This window comes from Tachyglossus aculeatus, chromosome 23 (genome assembly GCF_015852505.1).
Source record: "Tachyglossus aculeatus isolate mTacAcu1 chromosome 23, mTacAcu1.pri, whole genome shotgun sequence".
Classification (NCBI taxonomy): Eukaryota; Metazoa; Chordata; class Mammalia; order Monotremata; family Tachyglossidae; genus Tachyglossus; species Tachyglossus aculeatus.
This window is the reverse complement of record NC_052088.1, coordinates 37,895,231-37,922,718: the sequence shown is the minus strand read 5'-3', so window position 1 is coordinate 37,922,718 and position 27,488 is coordinate 37,895,231. Positions and strand designations below refer to the sequence as shown.

General features: G+C 50.1%; 1 protein-coding gene across 2 annotated transcripts in view; it reads left to right on the top strand.

The window, feature by feature from the left end:
• The window catches only part of MAST4 (microtubule associated serine/threonine kinase family member 4), a 192,558-nt gene that overhangs the window by 54,409 nt on the left and 110,661 nt on the right, over positions 1-27,488 (top strand). Inside the window, exon 4 of one of the 2 annotated variants that reach the window (XM_038765621.1) lies at positions 9,097-9,128. In XM_038765621.1, the coding sequence (XP_038621549.1) occupies positions 9,097-9,128 (32 nt within the window). Of the gene's footprint in view, positions 1-9,096; positions 9,129-26,434; positions 26,557-27,488 lie in introns of those variants that run through there. The other variant, XM_038765622.1, reaches the window with a different exon arrangement.

Genomic DNA, 27,488 nt, shown 5'->3' with positions numbered 1-27,488 from the left:
GTCTCATAGCAGACAAGTGGCAGAGCTGGGATTAGAACTCATGACCTTCAGACCACAGGACCTGTGCTCTAATTGGGCGAGATGCCTGCGTCTGGTTGACAAACCTGCCTAGAAATAATCGATCAGTGGTATTTTCAATCAGTGGTATTTATTCATTCATTCAATCGTATTTATCGAGCGCTTACTCTGTGCGTAGCACTGTACTAAGCGCTTGGGAAGTACAAGTCGGCAACATATAGAGATGGTCCCTACCCGACAACAGGCTCGCAGTCTAGAATTGGGAGACAACAAAACAAGTAGCTGTCAAAACCGTCAGAATAAATAGAATTACAGCTATATGCACATCATTAATAAAATAGAGTAGCAAATATGTACAAGTAAAATAAATAAAGTAATAAATATGTACAAATATATACAAGTGTTGGGGGAGGGCAGAGGGATGGAGGGGGGCGATGGGGAGGGGAGGAGGAGAGTCTTCTAGACTGTGAGCCCGCTGTTGGGTAGGGACCGTCTCTATATGTTGCCAACTTGTACTTCCCAAGCGCTTAGTACAGTGCTCTGCACCCAGTAAGCGCTCAATAAATACGATTGAATGAATGAATGAGAGGAAAAAGGGGGCTCAATCTGGGAAGGCCTCCTGGAGGAGGTGAGCTCTCAGTAGGGCTTTGAATGTGCAGAGCACTGTACTAAGCGCTTGGAACAGTTCAATGCAAACAGAATTAGCAGACACATTCCCTGCCCATAACAAGTTTACAATCTAGTAATATCCTAGAGGTGGGACTGAGGGCCAGAACTCTCCTGTCTGGAGATGAACATGTGTGAATTTATGGCCGGGCCTCCGGGAGCTGAGAGACCCAAGTTTGAGTCCCAGCCTGGCCAGCTGAGACACCTTAGGCAAATCCCCTAATCTCTCTGGGCCTCAGTTTCCCCATCTGCATACGACAGAGCCCCTCTCAGGGTCATTCATTCATTCAATCGTATTTATTGAGCGCTTACTGTGTGCAGAGCACTGTACTAAGCGCCTGGGAAGTCCAAGTCGGCAGCATATAGAGACGGTCCCTACCCAACAGTGGGCTCGCATCTAGAAGGGGGAGACAGAGAACAAAACAAAACATATTAACAAAATAAAATAGACTAAATATGTACAAATAAAATAAATAGGGTGATAAATAGGTACAAACATATATGCAGGTGCTGTGGGGAGGGGAAGGAGGTAAGGCGGGGGGGATGGGGAGGGAGAGGATGGGGAGAGGAAGGAGGGGGCTCAGTCTGGGAAGGCCTCCTGGAGGGGGTCGCACCTGGAGAGTTTCCAGTACTCTACCAGTCTCGACTGTGTGAGGGGGAGTAAAGCAGAGACCTATTAATTCCATTCCTAGCTTGGGCAGTGGCTAGCGAGTGGAGGCCAATCTGTTATAAGTCAGCGCTTATAACAGCGCTTAGAACAGTGCTTTGCACATAGTAAGCGCTTAATAAATGCCATTATTATTATTATAAGTCAAAACTCCCCCGTCCTGGGCAGCAGTGGCATGGAGAGAGTCGGGGGGCAGAGACTCAGATTTACTGCGCGGAAGGAGCCGGTGGTCAACCACTTCTGGATTTTGACCAAGAAAAGTCCTTAGATCCGCTACCATTCATTCATTCATTCAATTGTATTTATTGAGCGCTTACTGTTACCAGAACTGTCGCAGGTGGAGGTGGGACGTTCTGGGAGAGATGTGTCCCTGGAGTCGCTCTGGGTCGGAGATGACTCGACGGCGTAAGACAAGATACAACAGAGATGCTATCCCTGCCTCTCCCTACTTGCAGGGGTGTTTTCCTGAGGTCGTCCAGCAAGCCAGAGGCAGAGCTGGGACTCAGACTTGGGTCCCCTAACTGCCAAGCCCCGTGTCATTCATTCATTCAATCGTATTTATTGAGCGTTTACTATGTGCAGAGCACTGTACTAAGTGCTTGGGAAGTACAAGTTGGCAACATATAGAGACAGCTCCTACCCAACAGTGGGTTCACAGTCTAGAAGGGGGAGACAGAGAACAAAACAAAACTTATTAACAAAATAAAATAAGTAGAATAGATATGTACAAGTAAAATAAATAAATAGAGTAATAAATCCGTACAAACATATATACATATATACAGGTGCTGTGGGGAAGGGAAGGAGGTAAGGCGGGGGGATGGAAAGGGGGAGGAGGGGGAGAGGATGGAGGGGGCTCAGTGTGGGAAGGCCTACTGGAGGAGGTGAGCTCTCAGTAGGGCCTTGAAGGGAGGAAGAGAGCTAGCTTGGCAGATGTGGGGATGGAAGGCATTCCGGGCGGGGGGATGACGTGAGCCGGGGGTCGATGGTGGGACAGGTGAGAACGAGGCCTAATGGTGAGGAGATTAGCGGCGGAGGAGCGGAGGGTGCGGGCTGGGCTGGAGAAGGACAGAAGGGAGGTGAGGTAGGAGGGGGCGAGGGGATGGATGGACAGCCTTGAAGCCCAGGGTGAGGAGTTTCTGCCTGATGCGTAGGTTGATTGGTAGCCACTGGAGATTTTTGAGGAGGGGAGTGTCCTCTTCCCACTGTCTCACTGCCTGTTCGAATGATCCTGCAGAGGAATAATAATAATGATGGCATTTGTTAAGCGCTTACTATGTGCAGAGCACTGTTCTAAGCGCTGGGGGGAATACAAGGTGATCAAGTTGTCATTCATTCAGTCGTATTTATTGAGCGCTTACTGTGTGCAGAGCACTGTACTAAGCGCTTGGGAAGTACAAGCTGGCAACCTATAGAGACGGTCCCTACCCAACAGCGGGCTCACAGTCTAGAAGGGGGAGGACGTCCCACATGGGGCTCACAGTCTTAATCCCTATTTTCCAGATGAGGTAACTGAGGCTCAGAGAAGTTGTGACTTGCCCAAGGTCACAGGCAGACAGGTGGCGGAGCCGGGGTTTGAACCCATGACCTCTGACTCCAAAGCCCGTGCTCTTTCCACCGAGCCACGCTGCTTCTCAAGCCGCCCACCCCTCGTTGAGGGAAGGGGTTGGGGCTTGCAGTCATCTCCTGCACCCCAGCAGACCCCGGGGCCAGGGACCCAAGGGGTCGCAGGATGGAGAGGATCCTGGTGTCTCCTTCAGCAGACGTTCTTGGCCTCAACTGTAGGAGAAGAAGTAACAGATGTCTGTCTACTTGTTTTATTTTGTTGTCCTTCTCCCCCCTTCTAGACTGTGAGCCCTTTGTTGGGTAGGGATGCCATCATTATTATTATTTCTCTGCAGGATCATTCTAACAGGCAGTGAGACAGTGGGAAGAGGACACCGGGCTTGGCAGTTAGGGGGACTCAAGCCTGAGTCCCAGCTCTGCCTCTGACTTGCTGGACGACCTCAGGAAAATACCCCTGCAAGGAGGGAGAGGCAGGGATAGCATCTCTGTTGTATCTTGTCTTACGCTGTCGAGTCATCGGAGCGACTCCAGGGACACATCTCTCCCAGAACGTCCCACCTCCACCTGCAATAGTTCTGGTAGTGGATCCAAGGACTGGTTGTTGTTGTTGGGTAGGGATCGTCTCTGTCTGTTGCTGAGTTGTACTTTCCAAAAGCTTATCATCATCATCATCAATCGTATTTATTGAGCGCTTACTGTGTGCAGAGCACTGTACTAAGCGCTTGGGAAGTACAAGTTGGTAACATATAGAGACAGTCCCTACCCAACAGTGGGCTCACAGTCTAAAAGGGGGAGACAGAGAACAAAACCAAACATGCTAACAAAATAAAATAAATAGAATAGATATGTACAAGTAAAATAAATAAATAAATAGAGTAATAAATATGTACAAACATATATACATATATACAGGTGCTGTGGGGAAGGGAAGGAGGTAAGATGGGGGGGATGGAGAGGGGCATGAGGGGGAGAGGAAGGAAGGGGCTCAGTGTGGGAAGGCCTCCTGGAGGAGCTGAGCTCTCAGTAGGGCCTTGAAGGGAGGAAGAGAGCTGGCTTGGCGGATGGGCAGAGGGATTGGGGGCATTCCAGGCCCGGGGGATGACGTGGGCTGGGGGTCGATGGCGGGACAGGTGAGAACGACGTACGGTGAGGAGATTAGCGGCAGAGGAGCGGAGGGTGCGGGCTGGGCTGGAGAAGGAGAGAAGGGAGATGAGGTAGGAGGGGGCGAGGTGATGGACAGCCTTGAAGCCCAGGGTGAGGAGTTTCTGCCTGATGCATAGATTGATTGGTAGCCACTGGAGATTTTTGAGGAGGGGAGTAATATGCCCAGAGCGTTTCTGGACAAAGATAATCCGGGCAGCAGCATGAAGTATGGATTGAAGTGGGGAGAGACACGAGGATGGGAGATCAGAGAGAAGGCTGATGCAGTAGTCCAGACGGGATAGGATGAGAGCTTGAATGAGCTTAGTACAGTGCTCTGCACACAGCCACATCCCCCACCCCCACTGGACAGAACGATTTTTCAGTCTCTTTGACACCCCCCCAGCCCCAACAAAAATCAGGGCATCATGGACGGATCTGGAAAGGTCCTCGTGAAATGGGCAAAATTGAGATAACTGATGGCCCCAGTGCCCACTGCGTGTTCCCTCCCGGTTCCCATGAGCACGGGTGCCACTTTAGAGCCATGGCAAAGGAAGGTTGGATGTCGGCTGGTAAGCACTCTGAACTGGACAGGGGCTGGGCCATGAGGCCCAGTAGCACATTCTGGACACTGGCTCTCCGGCACTACAGTACTACAACTCAGTCCGCACACCCTGCTTGCCTACTGCTAACTTTCTCACTGTACCTTGATCTGTCAAGTCATGGGTCATCTCTCAGGTCAAGGGTTCAAATCTCAGCTCCGCCCATTGTCAGCTGTGTGACTTTGGGCAAGTCACTTCACTTCTCTGGGCCTCAGTTCCCTCATCTGCAAAATGGGGATTAAGACTGTGAGCCCCAAGTGGGACAACCTGATCACTTTTTATCCCCCCAGTGCTTAGAACAGTGCTTTGCACATAGTAAGCGCTTAACAAATACCATTATTATTATTATTATTATCTCTCCTTTCTCGCCACCAACTGGATCCAATCTGATTAGCTTGTCTCTACCCCAGCGCTTAGTATGACCCCCTCCTTCCTCTCCCCCTCCCCCCCCACCCCCCCCCGCCTTACCTCCTTCCCTTCCCCACAGCACCTGTATATATGTATATATGTTTATACGGATTTATTACTCTATTTTATTTGTACATGTTTATTCTAATTTTATTTTGTTAATATGCTTTGTTTTGTTCTCTGCCTCCCCCTTCTAGACTGTGAGCTCACTGTTGGGTAGGGACCATCTCTATGTGTTGCCAACTTGGACTTCCCAATTGCTTAGTACAGTGCTCTGCACACAGTAAGCGCTCAATAAGTACGATTGAATGAATGAATGAATAGAGGATGGGCTCCAGATCCTGAGATGGACACGTAGCCGATACCCAGATTGGGGCGTTCAGCCAGGTTAGACGTGGGGCCTTCAGGGATTTACAGTACATTATAATAACAATAACAATAATAATGATGACATTTATTAAGCACTTACGATGTGTAAAGCACTGTTCTAAGTGCTGGGGAAGTTACAATAATAATGATGGCATTTGTTAAGCGCTTACTATGTGCAAAACACTGTTCGAAGTGCTGGGGAAGTTACAATAATAATGACGGCATTTGTTAAGCGCTTACTATGTGCAAAACACTGTTCTAAGCGCTGGGGAAGTTACAAGGTGATTAGGTTGTCGCACAGGGGGGCTCACAGTCTTAATCCCCATTTTACAGATGAGGGAACTGAGGCCCAGAGAAGTGAAGTGACTTGCCCAAAGTCACACGGCTGGCAAGTGGAAGAGCTGGGGTTTGAACCCATGACCTCTGAGTCCCAAGCCCGGGCTTTTTCCACTGAGCCACACTGCTTCTCTATAGTAGTTACAAGGTGGGAGGTGGAGAGAATGGGAAGCAGCGGGGGAACCTTCCCCAGCCCCTCCCCACCTCTGGCCTGTGAGCTATTGTCTCTCTCTATTGTTGTATTGTACCTTCCAAGCACTTAGTACAGTGATCTGCACCCAGTGAGTGCTTAATAAATGCGACCGATTGAATGAATGAATGAATGGTGACCACCCCCTGACCGGCGCTGCCACATAATAATAATAATAATGGTATTTGTTAAGCATTTACTATGTGCCTAGCACTGTTCTAAGCACTGGGGGAATACAAGGTGATCAGGTTGTCCCACGTGGGGCTCACAGTCTTCATCCCCGTTTTACAGATGAGGGAACTGAGGCCCAGAGAAGTGAAGTGACTTGCCCAAAGTCACCCAGCTGACAATTGGCGGAGCTGGGATTTGAACCCATCACCTCTGACTCCAAAGCCCGGCTTCTTTGCACGGAGCCATGCTGCTTCTCCGTGCCTGCAGTGGGCAAGTTGCTTCACTTCTCTGGGCTTCAGTTCCCTCATCTGTATAACGGGATTAAAACTGGGAGCCCAGTGTGGGGCATGGACCAGATCCAATCTGATTAGCTTGTCTCTACCCCAGCACTTAGTATGATCCCCTCCTTCCTCTCTCCCTCCTCCCCTTCCCCATCCCCCCGCCTTACCTCTTTCCCCTCCCCACAGCACCTGTATATATGTATATATGTTTGTACGGATTTATCACTCTATTTTATTTGTACATATTTATTCTTTTTATTTTATTTTGTTAATATAATAATAATAATGGTATTTATTAAGCGCTTACTATGTGCAAAGCACTCTTCTAAGCGCTGGGGAGATTACAAGGTGATCAGGTTGTCCCACAGGGGGTTTACAGTCTTAATCCCCATTTTACAGATGAGGTAACTGAGGCCCAGAGAAGTGAAGTGACTTGCCCAAAGTCACACAGCTGACAATTGGCGGAGCCGGGATTTGATCCCATGACCTCTGACTCCAAAGCCCGGGCTCTTTCCATTGAGCTATGCTGCTTCTCTGCCCTCTGCTTCCCTGCCCTCCGACTGCTTACCGTTTAATCGGGTGAACAGGCAGACAGGAATCACTCGCTCAAGGCAGGAAAGGGGGGAACAGCAAGGATGAAACAGGAAGGAAAGACAGGTGAAATTGGAATAGCCTAATCAGTTCCTGATTGGGCAGGTATGTCAGAAAGTATGCACAGATATGGAAGTACCAAGACTCAGCATGGCCACTGGGTTGGGGAACAAATTTGCACATAGTGAGCGCTTAATAAATGCCATTATTATTATTATTATTATTATTATCAGGGAAGTTTCCCGGAGGAGGTGGGGATACAAGACCTGAACTAGCGGATAGAACACGGGCCTGGGACTCAGAAGAAACTGGATTCTAATTCCGGCCCCGCCACTCATCTGCTGTGTGGCCCTGGGCAAATAAATCACTTCACTTTGCTGTGTCTCAGGCCCTTCACCTGTAAAATGAGGATTAAGACTGTGAGCCCCATGTGCGACGGGGACTGTGTCCAATCCAATTTGCTTGTAAACATCCCAGCGCTTAGTATGGCTCCTGGCACATAGTAAGCACTCAACAAATACTACAGTTATTATTATTAGGATGCTGGCGATGGGTAGGCGAAAGGAGGGATTTCTCCCTTCCGTCTCTGCTGCAGCCTTCCACGTTTCCCGGAAACAGAAACTCGTTGAAGGTTCTCGGTTTCTGCCTCCGAGCTCCTACACCCAGCCTCTTCCTCAGCCCGGTCGATTACAGTTACGGGTCTCTGGTTCTTGCCTGGGTTAATTTACCTAGAGTGAAACGGAGAGTTTAATTTTCATTTTCATTTCAGAAAATGGGTTTATTTTAAAGAAGTTCCGAGCCCGCCCTCCGGGGATATTATCTTCCCTCCCGTTAGGTGTTAATGAGGGTGGAGGGGAAAGAGCCTGTGTGGAACCCAGCCTAATCTCTCAAATTTCTTTCTCTAAATCGAAAAGGCTAAGATGATTTACTGTGCACGCAGCCGTGTAACCGTGCTGGGTTTTCAGACCTGGGGTGATTAGACCGGTAAAATGATCTTCTAGAATAAACTATGTTCACGTGTGTTGGGCTCACAGCTCACCCCTCTGAATCAATAGGTAATGTTCTCAAACGCCTTAACAAAGAACTGCTTAATGATGGATTTATGCCCTGGAGCTCCTTTGAGTTTTGAGGGTCTCATCAAGGTGGGCTCCCCGTGAATCACTGTTTGAGGGTGCACTGTACCTCAGCCTCGTCCATCCCGCCGTTCACCTCTTGCCCACATCCTGCCTCTGGCCTGGAATGCCCTCCTTCTTCATATCCAACAAGCAATTACTTCCCCCCTCCTTCAAAGCCTTATCAAAGGCACATCTCCAAGAGGCCATCCCCGTTTATGCCCCACTTCGTCCTCTTCTCGCACTCTCTTCCGCGTCACCCTGACTTTCTCCCTCTATTCATTCGCCCTCTCCTCCCCACAGCCCTTATGTACATATCGGTGGGATTTTAATCCCGGCTCCGCCGCATGTCTGCCATGCGACCTTGGTCAAATTACTTCACTTCTCTGGACCTCGGTTACCTTATCTGTAAAATGGAGATTAAGAGCGTGAGCCCTATGTCGGACAGGGACTGTGTCCAACCTGACTAAAATTATGTACCCCAACCTCTTACTAAGGGACTGTACTATGTACTGTACATTAGAAGCAGCGTGGCTCAGTGGAAAGTGGCTTTGGACTCAGAGGTCATGGGTTCAAATCCCGACACCCGCCAACTGTCAGCTGTGTGACTCTGGGCAAGTCGCTTAACTACTCTGTGCCTCAATTACCTCATCTGTAAACTGGGGATTAAGACTGTGAGCCCCCTGTGGGACAGCCTGATCACCTTGTAACTTCCCCAGTGCTTAGAACAGTGCTTCTAAGTGCTTAATAAATGCCATTATTATTATTATTACTAAATGCTGGGGTGGCTACAAGCAAATCGTGGTCTTCGAACCGACCTCCTCCAAACCTTCCCTCTCCCACTGGGTTGTCGGTCACCGAGCACAGTTTCTCCCACAAACACGACCCCCGTGCGAAAACGTCGTGAACAGAAAATGATTCGGCTTTGTTGAATTCAGGCCTAGTTTAACAAATGCTTTCTTTTTCTTTTCTCTTTTAGAAGGAGCTGAGCCTGCCCCGAAGAGGAAGTTTGTAAGTACCAGAATATTTTCCGCGGCCGTGTGTGCGCAGATATGTGTATGGGGGCAGCTGGGGGCACTGAAAAGTGGGCGTTTGTGTCCCACGGTCCAGCCTGCTTGGCCTTCATCCCTCGGGCTGGTCTGAGTGGCCACCAGTGGTCCTTTGAAGGAGAAGGCCTAGGCCTCTGTCTCGTCAGAAAACCCCCTGTGTGGGCTTGTAATTCTCAGAAGGCTGGCGTTTTAATGAGCAGAATCCACCGAACCAAATATCTGGACGGCGGCCTGACAGTATCTATTGATCGGATTTTAGCAACACCTTGGAGAGTCCCATCCATCTCCATAGAATTCTTTCCGTGCCGGACGACGGAGTAGGTTCTCGCTGCGAGTGGGGAAGGGGCGGAATCGGAGCCGACGGCGGCGAGGACTCGACCCCCAGGATCGAGTTACTCGGGCCTTGGCTTTTAGTAAGAGCTGCTTCGACGGGGACAGTCGCAGGTTTATAGACCTTGAATCGGTCTCCCCGTAGTATGATTCAATGTCTCATTTTCAGGACTCACAGTGTTTTATTAGCACCTGTTGGTTCTCTTCGTCTTGGAAGTCGCCGCACTAAATTAGCTCCGGGAACGCTCGATTATAATGGGAATGGGTTTGCCGGGCTCCTCTGGCCTAGAAACATCTGTTCGGTGTGAAGATCGGATGGGTTTTGTAGAAAACCTTAGAGAGGTTCAGCGGTTGCATGTCTCTGATATGAGCCCCAGTTGGAATGTCTAGGGCGGATATTGGAGATGTGTAATGGTCATCTGCTCACGGTCGTTTAATGTAACCTTCGGATAGAGTCCCGGGATCTACCGGCTTGGGTCACTGCCCGGGAGTTTGGGACGGGGAGGGGAGAGGGAAGGGTAAGGAGGTACGTAGAGAAGCAGTGTGGCTCAGTGGAAAGAGCCCGGGCTTTGGAGTCAGAGGTCATGGGTCCAAATCCTGACTCTGCCAATTGTCAGCTGTGTGATTTTGGGCAAGTCAACTTAATCAATCAATCAATCGTATTTATTGAGTGCTTACTATGTGCAGAGCACTGTACTAAGCGCTTGGGAAGTACAAGTTGGCAACATATGGAGACAGTCCCTACCCAACAGAGGGCTCACAGTCTAAAAGGGGAAGACAGAGAACAAAACCAAACATACTAACAAAATAAAATAAATAGATATGTACAAGTAAAGTGAATAGAGTAATAACTTCTAGAGTAACTTAATTTCTCTGTGCTTCAGTTCCCTCATCTGTAAAATGGGGATTAAGACTGTGGCCCCACCGTAGGACAACTTGATCACCTTGTAACCTCCCCAGCGCTTAGAACAGTGCTTTGCACATAGTTAGCGCTTAACAAATGCCACCATTATTATTACTATTATTAGGGTGATCCGTGCTGGGTCCCTGGATGAGAGTCAGGGATGGAGAGGGAGAGTCAGAGGTGCTGGGTGGTATGTTCTGGGTCACCGGAGGAGAGTTAGAGGTGTTGGATGGTCAGTCAATCAATCAATCGTATTTATTGAGCGCTTACTGTGTGCAGAGCACTGTACTAAGCGCTTGGGAAGTGCAAGTTGGCCACATATAGAGACGGTCCCTACCCAACAGTGGGCTCACAGTTTAGAAACATAGAGATGCTCCATGCCTGGTCACTGTGTCTCTATGTGTTTCCAACTTGTACTTCCCAAGCGCTTAGTACAGTGCTCTGCACACAGTAAGCGCTCAATAAATACAATTGATTGACTGGGGGAGAGTCAGGGATGTGGAATGGTCCATTCTGGGTCATTGGGGGAGAGGCAGGAGTGTTGGATGGTGTCTCCATGTGTCCTGTTGTCCCTGTGGAGCAGAACCAGGGAGCAGAACCAGAACACGCAGTCTCACTTTCTTATGTGACAGAATTTGATTCCAGTTCTCCTGAAAGAAGTGAAAAACAGTGAGGTTTCTCCCGTCCCCACTGACCGAGATTGACGCCTGCTGCTCTCACCCTTTCGAGGAGAATTTGAGGGCTTTCCGTCGCTGAATGCGCAAATTAGGTTTCCCCATGCTGGCATAGGGAGGCAGAAAGAAGTCCTTTTGTCTTGTTTTCCCCTGCATTTGTTGGAAGGTAAATAAGGGCTCTCGGGTTTTTCCCGTACAGGAAATCTGGGCACAGTCTAAGCCCTGCCAAGTGGGGGAACTGTGGAATTGGCCCTAGGACTGGCTTAGTGGATAGATCCTGGGCCTCGGAGTCAGAAGGACCTGCGTTCTAATCCCGGCTCCGCCTCTAGTCTGCTGTGTGACCTCGGGCAAGTCACTTCACTTCTCTGGGCCTCAGTTCCCTCATCTGGAAAATTGGAATTAATAATAATAATAATAATAATAATGGTATTTGTTAAGTGCTTACTGTGTGCCAGGCACTGTGTACTAAGCGCTGGGGTGGATACAGTCGCGTTGGACACAGTCCCTGTCCTAGGAGGGTCTTACAGTCTCAATCCCCATTTTACAGATGAGGGAACTGAGGCCCAGAGAAGTGAAGTGGCTTGCCCAAAGTCCCACAGCAGACAAGTGGCAGAGTCAGGATTAGAATCCATGACCTTCGGACTCCCAGGGCCGTGCTCTGTCCATCCTGTCTACATGTTTTGTTTTGTTGTCTGTCTCCCCCTTCTAGACTGTGAGCCCACTGTTGGATAGGGACTGTCTCTGTATGTAGCCGACTTGTACTTCCCAAGCACTTAGTACAGTGCTGTGCACACAGTAAGCGCTTAATAAGCAGCATGGCTCAGTGGAAAGAGCACGGGCTTTGGAGTCAGAGGTCATGGGTTTGAATCCTGGCTTTGCCACATGTCTGCTGTGTGACCTTGGGCAAGTCACTTAACTTCTCTGAGCCTCAGTTACCTCATCTGTAAAATGGGGATTAAGACTGTGAGCCCCACATGGGACAACTTGATCACCTTTTATCCCCCCCCCCAGTGCTTAGAACAGAGCTCTGCACATAGTAAGCACTGAACAAATGCCATTATTATTATTATTATTAATAAATGCTATTGAATGAATAAGTGAATACGCCATGTGTGAGCCCCCTGTGGGACAGCAACTGTGTCCAACCTGATTAGCTTGTATCTGCCCCGGCACTTAGAACGGTGCTTGGCACATAGTAAGCGCTTTACAAGTACTATAATTATTATTATCCTTATTGTTTCTGTGTATCTGAAGTGGTTTCTGGGCCGATCGAACACCTTAAAAATCCCCAGTGGATAAGGATGTTTCCCAGCTGGTTCAGCTTCTTTCTCCTCCGTGAGCTTGGCCGGTCTGTCCTCTCTTTGAGTCACCCAGGTGACCCCCGGTCATGACCCTTGAATTCACTTCTCCGGTGGTAGTTACTCGGGGCTCGGTTTGGGGAGAACCTGCCCTGGGTCCTCACTGAGGCAGAGGGTTGCACTGGGTGCCAACTGTGGGTAGAATACAATGCCGGGCATCTGCTGGGTGCAGAGTACTGTATTGGGTCCCTGCCTTGGGCAGATCTCTGTACTGGGTACCGGCTGTGGGCGGAGCACTGTACTAGACGTCTGGGCAAGTTCAATAAGAGTTAAAGATACCACCCCTGCCCTCGAAGGAGCTTGCAATCTAATAAATAACGGAGGGAAGGAAGGTAGCTATGAACTTTCTCTCTTAAATAAACGGATGTGAAGGTGATGAGGGAGCCTCCCCAGTGATGGGACGGGGTCTCCAGAGCATCACGGTGATATAATAATAATAATGATGGCATTTATTAAGCGCTTACTATGTGCAAAGAACTGTTCTCAGTGCTGGAGATGCGATTTGGGGATTTGTTAAGTGCTTAACTTACTGTGTGCCATGCACTGTACTAAGCGCTGAGGTTGGTACGAGCTAATCAGGTTGGACACAGTCCGTGTCCCACGTGCGGCTCACAGTCTTAATCCCCATTTTACCCAGGAGGTCACTGAGGCAGGGAGAAGTGAAGTGACTTGTCCAAGGTCACACAGCAGACAAGTGGCGGAGCTGGGATTAGAACCCAGGTTCCCTGATTCCCAGGCCCGGGCTCTTTCCACGAAGCCACGCTGCTGCTTCTAGGTGCCAAAGACTTCTGCTAAGCTCTGAGCTGGGGACTAGATAATCTTATTTGACACAGTCTTCCTCCCACATGGGGCTCTCAGAGCTGGGAGAGGGACAGCAGGAATTTGATTCCCATTTTACAGTTGAGTAAACTGAGGCCCAAAGAAGTTCAATGACTTCTCCAAAGTCACCCAATAAGCAAGTGGTAACTCCAGAACTAGAGTCCCAGTCTCCTGATTCCCAGCCCTGGGTGCTTTCTAATGGACCACACTACCTCCCTTCTACAGTCTATTACATTCTCTTATTTGTAATTTATTTTAGCACCTGATTCCTCATTAGACTGTAAACTCCTAGAGGAGGGCAGGGCACTTAGCTTCTCTGTGCCTCAGTTACCTCACCTGTAAAATGGGGATGAAGACTGTGAGCTCCACGTGGGAACAACTTGATTACCTTGTATCTACTCCAGCGCTTAGAACAGTGCTTGGCACATAGTAAGTGCTTAACAAATATCATCATTATTATTATTATTACAGTGGCAGAGGCAGAGTAGATTGGAAATTCCTTGAGCGTAGATGTCGGGTCTACTAACTCTGTCTCCTCCCAAGCACTCAGTACAGTGCTCCGCCCACAGCAAGTGCTCAGTAAATACTGAGAGAAGCAGCGTGGCTCAGTGGAAAGAGCACGGGCTTTGGAGTCAGAGGTCTTGGGTTCAAATCCCGGCTCCACCAATTGTCAGCTGTGTGACTGTTGGCCAGTCACTTCACTTCTGTGTGCCTCAGCTATCTCATCTGTAAAATGGGGATGAAGACTGTTTCTGTGGGTCAACCTGATCACCTTGTAACCTCCCCAGCGCTCAGAACAGTGCTTTGCACATAGTAAGCGCTTAATAAATGCCGTTATTATTATTATTACTATAGACTGGTTCATTCGGTATTAGAGTGTGCTTTTCTCAGCTGAAAACGTGCATTAGCATTGAGAGGCTGTAGCAGTGTTGAATCGCATCCATCCCTCATACATCCCACGGCCTGAAATCGATGACCTATTACAGAAGTCGGCCTCCCGCATATATTCCACCGACACCAGGAGCCCGGCGAGCTGTTGAATTGGCCCTGCTTTGGGTCCGGGTGAACATGGATGACATATCGAAAAGCCAGCCGATCTTTTCCCCAGAAATCAACTCCCAGACTCACTTTGGGTAGGCAGAAATCTGAGTCCCCTAGAGAAGCACCATGACCTAGTGGATAGAGCCCGGGCTTGGCAGTCAGAAGGATCTGGGTTCTAATCCTGGCTCTGCCTCTTGTCTGCTGGGTGGCCTCGGGCAAGTCGCTTCGCTTCTCTGTACGTCAGTTCTCTCATCTGTAAAATGGGGATTAAGACTGTGAGCCCCATGTGGGACAGGGACCAATTATCTTGTATCTACCCCAGTGCTTAGAACAGTGCCTGGCACATAGGAAGCGCTTAACAAATACCACAGTTATTATTATTGTTACCCTAACTCATGGGGGCTTCGTTCTCCAGAAAGTCCCGTGCGGCGGTCCTCTCCAGAGAGCATTAAACGGATTCGAAGTTTCCGCTGACGGCAAATCTCATCGGATGGGTCGGGCTTCCGAGATTCCGGCAACCGGAGCGGGAGGGTCCCCGGCACCCAGGAGCAGGAGGTGTCCGGCGGGGGAGCCGGGAATGGGGCAGGAGTCAGGAGGGGCAACAGTGGCACTGTCTGGCGTCATGTTCGGCAGGCCAGGGCTGCCCTGTGCCACGGCCAACGTGAAGGGAAACCTCCTCCGAACACCCCTCCCCACCCCCAGTCCGGTCTGGGAAACCTCATCTTCCCTCCCAGGCCTTCTCCTAACTCATCTACATCAATATTTATTGGACACCTGCCATGTGCAGAGCATTATGGTGGGCGCCTGCTGTGTGCAGTGATGCGTTCTGAATAGGAATATGATCTAGGCCGCTGTAGGCAGGTGAGCCTGGAGGCCTTGCCAGTCAATCCATCATTGTATTCGTTGAGCGCTTACCGTGTGCAGAGTACCGTACTAAGCGCTTGGGAGAGTACAGTTTAACAGAGCTAGTAGACGGGTTCCCTGCTCACAACGAGCTTACTAGGCAATATTGGAGGGATCGGAGAAAAGTTATGCAGGAAGAACGGTGGAATCATTGTGGTACTTAAGCACTTACTATGTGCCAAGCACTGGAGTAGATACAGGATAATCAGGTTGAACACAGTCCCTGTCCCACGTAATAATAATATTGGTCTTTGTTAAGCGGTTACTATGTGCCACGCGCTGTTGTAGATGCAAGGTAATCAGGTTGTCCCACGTGGGGCTCACACTCTTAATCCCCATTTTACAGATGAGGTAACAACTGAGGCATAGAGAAGTGAAGTGACTTGCCCAAGGTCACACAGCTGACAAGCGGCAGAGCCGGGATTAGAACCCATGACCTCTGGCTCCCAAGCCCCTGCTCTTTCCACTAAGCCACGCTGCTTCTCGTAGGGCTCACAGTCTAAAGGGGTGCAAGAACAAGTATTGAACCGGGGAAGAGTGGAAAGAGCCCGGGCTTTGGAGTCAGAGGTCAGGGGTTCAAATCCCGGCTCTGCCAATTGTCAGCTGCGTGACTTTGGGCAAGTCACTTCACTTCTCTGGGCCTCAGTTACCTCATCTGTAAAATGGGGGTTAAGACTGTGAGCCCCCCGTGGGACAACCTGATCACCTCGTAACCTCCCCAGCGCTTAGAACAGTGCTTTGCACAAAGTAAGTGCTTAATAAATGCCATAATTAACCCCCATTTTACAGGCGAAGAGACCGAGGCCAAGAGAAGTTAAGTGACTTGTCCAAGGTCACACAGCAGACAAGCGGTGGAGCCGGGATTAGAATCCAGGTCTCCTGACTCTCAGACCTGGGGTCTGTCCTCTAGGCCACTCTGTAGGAGACTGAATGTGGAAGGTGAAAAAGGGTTAGCGTTTGTGTTTAAGAAGCACTTCCGATGAGCTCAGCGCCGGAGTCATTCATTCATTCATTCAATAGTATTTATTGAGCGCTTACTGTGTGCAGAGCACTGTACTAAGTGCTTGGGAAGTACAAGTTGGCAACATATAGAGTCAAATCAAGGCAGAGAGGAGTCAGCGATGACCCCCAGTTACAGGCTACCGGGCCTCGGACGGTTCTTCGGACGGTCGCCGTGTGGACGCTACCGTCTCTGGAAAGTCCAACTTGCAGCCCTCCAGAAACAAAGAGGAAACAAAGAGCAAAAGAGGCTGCGGGAGGATTAGCATTTAAAGTAGCATTTTACCCGGAGCCGGGACGGTGTAATTTACCCACGGCGAGAGCCGACGTTCAGACGGGAAAGAACGGCAGTTGTGTTTATATATTCATGAGATGTGACCGGCTTGAAACTCTGTGTGTTTATTGCTCACGGGGTTTGTGTTAATGGATGGAGTCTCTAACGCGTGGATTCTTCATTTGGCGGGTCGGAGAAGAGGGAAGGCGGGCCGAGGAGCCGGGAGGAACATTCGGGAACCCTTGAAGGTCCTTGAAGGATGCCGTGACTCTGACTGTCAGGGTGGCCTAGAGGAAAGAGTCCGGCCTGGGAGTCAGAGGGTCTGGGTTCGAATCCCAGCTTCATCACCTGGTTCCTGTATGACCATAGGCAAGTCACTTCTTTGGGCCACAGTTTCTTCATCTTTTAAAAAAAAATTTTTTTTATAATGGTATTTATTGAGCACTTACTATGTGCAAAGCACTGTTCTAAGCGCTGGGGAGGTTACAAGGTGATCAGGTTGTCCCCCGGGGGGCTTACAGTCTTCATCCGCATTTTCCAGATGAGGTAACTGAGGCCCAGAGAGGTGAAGTGACTTGCCCAAAGTCACACAGCTGACAATTGGCAGAGCCGGAATTCGAACCCATGACTTCTTACTCCAAAGCCCGAGCTCTTTCCATTGCGCCACAGTGTTTCTCGTCTGTAAAATGGGAGTTCGATACGTGTGCTCTTAGACCGTGAGCCCCGTGTGGAACAGGGACTATGTTTAACCTGAGCAGTGCTTGGCACATAGTAAGTGCTTAGCAAGTAGTACAATAATTCCACCGTTTTTCCCGTATAACTTTCCTTAGACCTGCCTTTCCCCCTTCACCTTTGAGCTCTCCAGAGGTTCAAGGGCTTATCCCCTCCTGGAGGGATGATCTTATCAGCTCTGAAAGGCTTTCCTACTATTCCTCCTCAGTGACTCAGAGCAAGTTAAAGGATTTGCTTTCACACACCAAAACATAGCTTCGCTCATGCCAACTCAGTGCCACTGCACCTGTCTCTGTGCCTTACCGTTATCATCAATGCTCTTTATTAATAATAATAAAAATAATAATGACATTTACTGAGTGCTTACTATGTGCAAAGCACTGTTCTAAGTGCTGAGGTTACAGTGTGATCAGGTTGTCCCACGGGGGGCTCCCAGTCTTCATCCCCATTTTACAGATGAGGTAACAGAGGCCCAGAGAGGTGAAGTGACTCGCCCAAAGTCACACAGTTGACAAGTGGGGAGCCGGGATTTGAACCCATGACCTCTGACTCCAAAGCCCATGCTCTTTCCACTGAGCCACGCACTTAACGTGTGTACTGCGCTATACTGAATAGTTGGGAGAGTACAACAGAATTTGTAGACACATTTCCCATCCACGGTGAGTGTACATTCTAGAGGGGGAGACACATTATTAATAATAATAATGATGATGGTATTTGTTAAGCACTTACTATGTGCCAAACACTAGGGTGGATACAAAGTAATCAGGTTGTCCCACGTGGGGCTCACAGTCTTCACCCCCATTTTGCAGATGAGGTAACTGAGGCCAGAGAAGTTAAGTGACTTGCCAAAGTTACACAGCTGACAAATAGTGGAGCTGGGATTAGAATCTACGACCTCTGACTCCTAAACCCCTGCTCTTTCCATTAAGCCACGCACGCTGTAATTGTACAGGGAGCGGTTTTTTTTTTTTTAATTGTATTTGTTAAGTGCTTAGTATGTACCAAGCAGTTTTCTAAGCAGTTGGGTCTTGTCTTATGCCGTCGAGTCGTGACACCACGGACACATCTTTCCCAGAGCGCTCCATTCCCCACCTGCAGTCATTCTGGTAGTGGATCCAGAGAGTTTTCTTGGTCAAAATCCAGAAGTGGTTTACCGTCGCCTCCTTCCGCGCGGGAAACTCGAGCCTCCGCCCTCGACTCTCTCCCGGGCCGCTGCTGCCCAGGAAGGGGGAATTTTGACTTGTAGCCGGTGGCCTTCCACTCGCTAGCCACTGGGCAAGCTAGGAATGGAATGGGTGCCTACTAGTCCGCTTGACTCTCCCTCCCATAGCCAAGACTGATAGCGGACTGGAAACTCTCCGGGTGCCACCCTGAGAGGGGAAGAAATGGGGTAGATACAAGATAATCAGGTTGGGTACAGTCCCTATTCCACAAGGGGCTCACAGTCTAAGTAAGAAAATAGTTGAATAATAACAGTTGATTGATCACTGAGTGATCAATCAATCAAAGGTATTTGAGTGCTTACTATGTTCAGAGCACTGTACTAAGCCCTTGTGAGAGTACAACATAGCAGATTTAGCAGTTCCAAAATGAGCTGAAATCCCTTCAGAAACGTTCCTTGCTGGACTTGCTGCTGAAAGTTTGTTTTCAACTTCTGTGGCTGCGTCTTTTTTTTTAAAAAAAAACAAACAGTCGTGTTTGCTATTGTCGAGGAGGGTGGAGGAGGCTGAGCGGAAATGGGTTTTTTTGGTTGTTGCTGCTGGAAGGGCAGAATGGGAGAGGAGAGCGCCAAGTCTTCCTCGGTTTGGAAAGTCAGAGCAATAGGCTGACCGGTCGGGTGGGCCTGCTGCTGCGCTTATCCCGGTGGGATGGTGCACTTTTCCCAGTTGGGCTGTGTGCTTTTCCTGGCTGGACAGTGTGTTTTTCCTGATGGGATAGTGTGCTTTTCCCAGTGGGATGGTGCCCTTTTCCCGGTGGGACGGTGCCCTTTTCCCAGCCGACTGGTTTGCTTTTCCTGGTGGGATGGTGCGTTTTTCCCAGTGGGACCGTGTGTTTTCCTGGCTGGACTGGCGTTCGGGATTCTTGAGCTGGTGGGAACTGGACAGAGGAGTTGGGAGGAAAGGAGGGCAAGGAGAAGGCGAAGAATGGGGAAAGAACGTAATTCTGTCAGAAGTGTCCGACAGTTTGCTGCCTCCAAAGGGGCTGTCTTGTGTCCCCACGCCCCCCAACTCCCGGGAATTTAAATTGGGAACTCCAGGCATTCCACATATTGAGCTTGGGACCTCTCGACCCCGCTCAGTCCCCCGGAAACCAGGCCTCACCGGTCCGACGGCTTTCCGTCAGGAGGAAAGAGCCGCCGAGTGGTTTCTGTGAGGTAGCGGACATTCTCAGAGGCTGTGGGCTCACCCTCTCCCGGGCACTCACGGGCACTCAGAGAGCAGACAGACTCGAGGAGTGGACACGCCGTCCGGGAGTGGATGGGCCCGAAGACCTCTTTTTGGCTCAGCACACTGCCTGCCCCTCGTCCCTTAGAATCCATCAATCAGTGGGATATATTTCTTCATTTTTTAAATGGTATTTAAGCTCTTACTACGTGTCAAATGCTGTTTTAAGCGCTGGGAAAAGTACAAGTTTCCGCATGCAGAGTCTAAGTAGGAGGGAGAACAGGTATCCTCATTTTACAGTTGAGGGGACTGAGGCACAGAGATGTGAAGCGACTTGCCCAGGGTCACACAGCAAGCCACTGGCAAAGCCGGAATTAGAATCCAGGCCCTTCTGACTTTTAGTCTGTGGTAACGTGACAGGCGCAGTGCAAGCCACCAGCTCTGTCATCAAGAAGTGGAAAGAAGTCGAGCTTGGGAGTCCGAGGACCTGGGTTCAAATCCCAGCCCCGTCACTTGTCCGCTCTGTGACTTTGGGCAAATCTTTTCGCTTCTCTGTGACTCAGTTCCCTCATCTGCAAAGGGGGGATTCAATACCATGTTTTTCTTCCTACTGAGACTGTGACCTAATTATCTCATATCTACCCCAGCGCTCGGCACGTAATAAGTGCTTAAAATTATTATCACCTCTTCCCTTCCGCGCAAAGTCTCAGCCCTGCAGTCTGAGACTTAGGCTCCCCTGACATTCCCAATGGAAGAGGAGTGGCATGGCCTAGTGGATAGAGCCTGGGGCTGGGAGTAATGGGTTCTAATCCCAGCTCCACCATTTGTCTGCTGTGTGACCTTGGGTAAGTCACTTAACTTCTCTATGCCTCAGTTACCTCGTCTGTAAAATGGGAATTAAGACTGTGAGCCCCACGTGGGACAACCTGATTACCTTGTATCTACCCCAGCATTTAGAACATAGTAAGCGTTTAACAAATACCATTATTATTATTATTATTATTATTGTCCTATTGTACTCTCCCAAGTGCTTAGTACAGTGCTCTGTATACAGTAAGTGCTCAATAAATACGATTAAATGAATGACTGAATGAATGCTCTGGGCACAGTTTGATTCCTGCCGAGTGCAGGGCAATACATTGGGTGCTTACCAATCAATCTTATTTATTGAGCACTTCCTGTATGCCAAGCACTGTACTTAATGCATACTTTAAGCTCCTTGCGGGCAGAGAATGTATCTGTGAACTATGTTATATTGAACCCTCCCAAGAATCCACAAGATTCTGCACACAGTAAGCACTCAATAAATACCATTTATTTATTTAGATTACAATGGAGATAAAATAGTACTTGGATCTACTCTTAATATTAATAATAATAATAATAATAATTATGGTATTTAAGTGCTTACTATGTGCCAGGCACTGTACTGAGCGCCGGGGTGGATACAAGCAAATTGGGTTGGACAGAGTCCCTGTCCCACGTGGGGCTCACGATCTCAATCCCCATTTTACAGATGAGGTAACTGAGGCCCAGAGAAGTGAAGTGACTTGTCCAAGATAAGCAGACAAGTGGTGGGGGTGGGATTAGAACCCATGACTCCCAGCCCCGGGCTCTATCCACTAGGCCATGCCGCTCCTCTCCCATTGGGAATGTCAGAGGAGCCTAAGTCTCAGACTCCAGAGCTGAGACCTTGCGCGGAAGGGAAGAGGTGATAATAATTTTAAGCACTCACTACGTGTCGAGCGCCGGGGTATATATGAGATAATTAGGTCACAGTCTCAGTAGGAAGGAAAACATGGTATTGAATCCCCCCTTTGCAGATGAGGGAACTGAGTCACAGAGAAGCGAAAAGACTTGCCCAAAGTCACAGAGCAGACAAGTAACGGGGCTGGGATTTGAACCCAGGTTCTCGGACTCTCAGGCTCGACTTCTTTCCACCTCTTGATGACAGAGCTGGTGACTTGCACTGCGCCCGTCATGTTAACACAGACTAAAAGTCAGAAGGGCCCGGATTCTAATTCCGGCTTTGCCAGTGGCTTGCTGTGTGACCTTGGGCAAGTCGCTTCACATCTCTGTGCCTCAGTCCCCTCAAAAATGAGGATACCTGTTCTCCCTCCTACTTAGATTCTGAGTCCCATGCGGTAAAGGGACACATTCCCTGCCCACAGGGAGCTTACGGTTTAGAGGGGCTGTTCTGGGCCCCAAGAGTGGCATAGTATTCTGGAGTGGATGGGGACCCTGAGCCCACCCCAGCCGTGGCATTGCTTCTAAGCCCAGGCCTCACAGAAGGACCTGGGTTCTAATCCTGACTCCACCGCTTGTCTGCTGTATGACCTTGCTTAAGTCACTCCCGTGCCTCGGTTACCGCACCTGCAAAATGAGCATTAAGACTGGGAGCTCCACGTAGGACAGGGACTCTGTCCAACCTGATTAGCTTGTATTTACCGCAGCGCTTAGAACAGTGCTTGACACGTAGTAAGTGCTTAACAAATGCCATCGTCATCATAATTGTTATTAGTCGTTCATTCAATCGGTGGTGCTTATTGAGGTCTTACCCTGCGCAGAGCACTGTGCCAAGCACTGGGGAAGACCGCAGTAGAGGAAAAATGAGATCCGGCCTAAGAATGGAAGGGGCAGGGAGCGGGGAGAAGAGGCAGCGGGAACGCAAGGAAAGCGTCTTGAAGCCATTACGTGACGAATCACATTTCTGCAGTTCCCGCCGGCAGACAGAGCCAAAGGACAAGAGACAGCGAGAGGAAAAGGAGGCCAAAAGAAATGTGTGTCCAAATCGTGTTTGCCCGGCAGAGAAAGCTTCCCCGCATGGTCAGTTCTGAGATCGGGACTCAAATGGGGGAGCCCTGAGCCACTGACGTCTGGGCTAGCGGGGGGAGCTGGTAATTAGCCATCCTGGAGTCAGAGGTCTCGCCAATTAGTTCTGTTCTCCCGAGCAGAACGCCAACCTTCGATAGCTTCGAAACGATAGAAATAATTTGCACCTTTCTGTCGTGAGGTTTCGATTAATCTCGCCCGGACCGAGATTTATATTTTCGGCGTGACCGGCCCGTGAAATTTAGAAATTAGATGATTTCGCTTCTGCGTGGACTCGGGCCCCAAGGGTCTTAGGGGCTTTGGGGGACTCTCTGCCCTGGGGTGGAGGGTGGGGAGGGAGACATTGAGCCTCCCATAATAGTTTGGAAGGCAAACGTCCTTGGGCTTGTGATCTGTCGTTGGAGGGGATGAGTCCTTACTGTTCGACGCACATGGTTTCCTGAGCTGAAAACATCAGCCCCATTGGAGACAGGGCCTGGCTAGGCCCCAGAGTTCAGCACAGTGCTTGGCGCTGGGTGAGTGCTTGTGGCTCAGTGGAAAGAGCCCGGGCTTTGGAGTCAGAGGTCATGGGTTCAAATCCTGGCTCCACCAATTGTCAGCTGGGTGACTTTGGGCAAGTCATTTAACTTCTCTGAGCCTCAGTTCCCTCATCTGTAAAATGGGGATGAAGACTGTGAGCCCTCCGTGGGACAACCTGATCACCTTGTAACCTCCCCAGCGCTTAGAACAGTGCTCTGCACATAGTAAGCACTTAATAAATACCATTATTATTATTATTTTTATTACCACTCCTCTAAGCCACAATCTTATCTTGATCCTAAGGATAATGGGTGTTGGAAAATTCCAAGTATCTTTACCTGTAGGATATCAGCTGTGTGACTTTGGGCAAGTCACTTAACTTCTCCGTGCCTCAGTTACCTCATCTGTAAAATCGGAATTAAGACTGTGAGCCCCACGTGGGACAACCTGATTACCTTGTATCTGCCCCCAAACTTAGAACAGTGCTTGGCACAGAGTAAGTGCTTAACAAATACTATTATTATTATTATTATACCAAATTCACTTGCATGTATTTGCCACCAATCCACTGCATCAATCCTTCCTCCGACCTGATATTTGAGGAGCAAATAAGACCATTTTTCTAAACAGCAATAGCACCCGCAGGAGTAGGAAGGGGAACGGCAAAAGAAAAGTCTCCAGGAGTTTCCCATTCCCATGCTGTTTTGAAATAATCTCCCGGCCCTGGATGTGTAGGCAAGCGCAACAATAACTGGGGGAAATGAATCAGAGAGGTCGCTCGTCAAGGCAAGGACACACAGCAGCCTGAGCTCTGAATGCTGGGAAAGCCCGGCGGGGTGACGGCAGGATGTAGCGGCCTGGCTGCTGGTTAGTACGTGCTCTCCGTTCCTTCCTTCCTTCTGTTCCTTCCATCCTTCCTTCCTTCCCTCTTCCAGACATCTGCGTGGAAGAAGTCATTAAAAAGACTTTTAGACAATTAAACTCTGTCACATGGGGGCCAGCTCTGCTCCACGGTCTTAGGTCCGTCCTCCTCAAAGCGGAGGCCCTGCCATGCCCCCGCAACCCAGTCAAGAGGAGTCAACGCGCCGTAGCAGAAAGACCCCGAGGATGGGATCATATATACACCTGTATATATGTATATCACCTGTATATATGTATATCACCTGTATATATGTATATATGTTTGTACATATTTATTACTCTATTTATTTTACTTGTACATATCTATTCTATTTATTTTATTTTGTTAGTATGTTTGGTTTTGTTCTCTGTCTCCCCCTTTTAGACTGTGAGCCCAATGTTGGGTAGGGACTGTCTCTATATGTTGCCAATTTGTACTTCCCAAGCGCTTAGTACAGCGCTCTGCACATAGTAAGCGCTCAATAAATACGATTGATGATGATGATGATGATGGGAGTCAGGAGACCTGGGTTCTAACCTCAGTTCTGCATCTGGCCTCCTGTGTGATATTGCACAAGCCACTTAACCTCTCTGGGCCTCCGTGTCCTCCTCTGTAAGATCCCTGTTTCGCCCTCTTAGATGATTACGGAAGCAGCGTGGCTCAGTGGAAAGAGCCCGGGCTTTGGAGTCAGAGGTCATGGGTTCAAATTCCGGCTTTGCCAATTGTCAGCTCGGTCTTAACTTCTCTGGGCCTCAGTGACCTCATCTGTAAAATGAAGATTAAGACTGTGAGCCCCCCGTGGGACAGCCTGATTACCTTGTAACCTCCCCAGTGCTTAGAACAGTGCTTGGCACATAGTAGGCGCTTAATAAATGCCATTATTATTATTATTATTTCTGACCTGGTCATAGCCCATATCTCCCCCAGACCACATCTCCTTCCGGTAGTCGATTTTGGCGTCTGTCTCCGGCATTGTTAGTCTGTAAACTCCTTGAGGGCTGGGATTATGCCTACGGACTATTTTTGCACTTTCCCAAGCATTGAGGATAAGCTCTGCTATAAACTCTCGCTCCTTGAAGGCAGGAAGAATGTCTACCAACGTTGTTGCCCTCTCCCCAGTTGTCAGTACAGTACTCTTACTATACTTAAGAAGCTTAGTGGAAAGAGCCCGGGTTTGGGAGTAAGAGGACGTGGGTTCTAATCCTGACTCCGCCACTTGTCCGCTGTGTGACCTTGGGCAAGCCACTTAACTTCTCTGTGCCTCAGTTCCCTCATCTGGAAAGTGGGGATTAAGATTGTGAGTCCCACGCGGGACAACCTGATTACGTTGTATCTAGCCAGTACTTAAAACAGTGCTTGGCACATAGTAAGTTCTTAGCAAATACTGTAATTATTATTATTACTCTGCACAAAATTGGCGCTCAGTGCATATCACTGATTGATTGAAATACCCTAGTGCTTGCCACTGAGCTACAGCTTATTGAATATCTTAAATAGAGTAACATTGACGGCAGGTTTTTATTTTTTATTTTTAAATGGTATTTAAGTGCTTACTATATGCCAGGTGCTGTTCTAAGTGCTGGTGGGGGTGGGGAGGGGGTAGATATACATGGGGCTCACAGTCTTAATCCCTATTTTATAGATGAGGTAACTGAGGCCCAGAGAAGTGAAGTGACTCGCCCGAGATCACACAGCAGACACGTGACTAGAACCCAGGTCCTTCTGATGCCCAGGACCCATTCTCTTCCCACTAGGCCACGCTGCCCCTGGGCCAGATGCTCATGGTTTTGCGAAGCAACCTGATGGCTCCCATTCGTTGCCCCCTGCTCCTTGAGGTGGCAGGCCAGGGCCGGAGCTACTGTGTGGACGGCGGTCAGTGTGGCCAGCTGATCGGGAGGATGAGGCCAGGAGGACGGGGGCCCTTCTGGGAACAGGACTGGGTGGAGGGTCTGGGCCTGCTGGATGGGGAGGCGGAGGGGGCTTCTCATGTTTCTGGCCTGGAAAGGGACCGTTTCTTTTAAAGAAGCCCCTCCGCCCGGGGGGGGGTGACCTGAGTTAGGGGCACAGTGGTCGCAGCCACAGCTGACCCTGCGGGCAGGGTAACACCAGCCTCACACAGGGGCCCGACTTCCGCCCGGCCTGGGACCACTGCCTTCGCCTCCTTCATGCCCCCTCCCACCCTACTCCCCCTCCTTCCTCCCTTCCTCCCTCCACTCCCCCTCCATCCCCTTGCACCTCCTTTCGCTCCCCCTGCTCTTCCTCTCCCTGCTCCCCCTCTTCCTGCCTCTCTCACCCACCCCCTGTTTGCCCTCCCCTGCCCTCTCTCCCCTTCCCCTCTTTCCCCCTGCCCCCTTTCCCTCCCTCCCTGCTCTCCCTCCCCCTGCCCCCAGACTCCCTCCCCTGATCTCCCCTCCTTCCCCCCCTTTTCCCCTCCTTTCCTTTCTTCCCCCTTCTGTGTCCCCCCCACCATTCCCCCTGCTCTCCCCTTGTCCCCCTCTCTCCCCCCTGGTCTCCGGCTCCCCCACTTCCCCCTGCTCTCCCCCATCCCCCCTGCTCTCCCCCCCCACCCCCCAAGTCCCCACCATTCCTGCCCCCCGCGCCTCGCCGCTGGCCACCAGCCATGGCCGTGGGGCCGGTAGCCATGGCCGCACCGCCGCTCCAGCCGCAGCCATGAGAACGCAACGGGAGAGGCTGCAGATTTCCGGCCTGACCTTGGAGTGAGTATTGTCCGCCTTTCCCTCTTCCTGGCGGTTTTCCCGCCCGGCTCCGGCTCCGGCTTCCGGACCAGCCCCGCGTGCCCCCCACCGTCTGGGAGCACCGCAGTGTCGGGCTGCGAGCACCACGCTGCCGGAGCCCGGGCCTGGGATTCCCTGTTGCCAGCCTGTTGTCCCTCTGGGTCCCTAGTGCCCAGAGCGGCCTGAAAACCTCACCCTGATTCTGGTGGGAGAACGTTTCTTCACCATGGGGCCGGGGATGCTCCATGTGTCCATCCACCGGGCAGCAGAATGGGGTCAGTCCGCTGGCTCGGGTAACGGTGTGGTCAGATTAGCCCCGTATGGCCCGACGGGCCCAGCTCCGGCCGGGATCCGTGCTACGGCGGGAGCCCTGAGGCCCGTCTTCTTGCCCTGTCTCTGAGGCTGTGGCCCATCACCCCCGCCTCCCCAAACGGAGGAAGGGACCCCGAAAGGCCCAGAGCAGGTCAGGGTCCGGCTGTTTCACCCCTCACCTTCGGGAGAAAAGATGGGGGCCTCTCTCCTTGAACTTCTCATTTCCCATTTTCAGAGCCCCAAGGACCTATCTGCGGGATACATTATGGGAGATGTCAGTCCTAGCCGCACTGGTGATGATCATGGTATTTGTTAAGCGCTTACTATGTGCTGTTCCTAAGCACTGGGGTAGATATGAGGTAATCAGGTTGGACACAGTCCCTGCCTCACGTGGGACTCACACTCTTAATCCCAATTTTACAGATGAGGCAACTGAGGCCTGGAGAAATTAAGTCACGCAGCAGGCAAGTGGCAGAGCCGGGATTAGAACCCTAAACTTCTGATTCCCAAGCCCGTGCTCTTGCCACTAAGCAATGCTGATTCCCCAAAAACATCTGAGAAGGAAGAGAACAAGCTACTTGTCTGCTGCATGACCTTGGGCA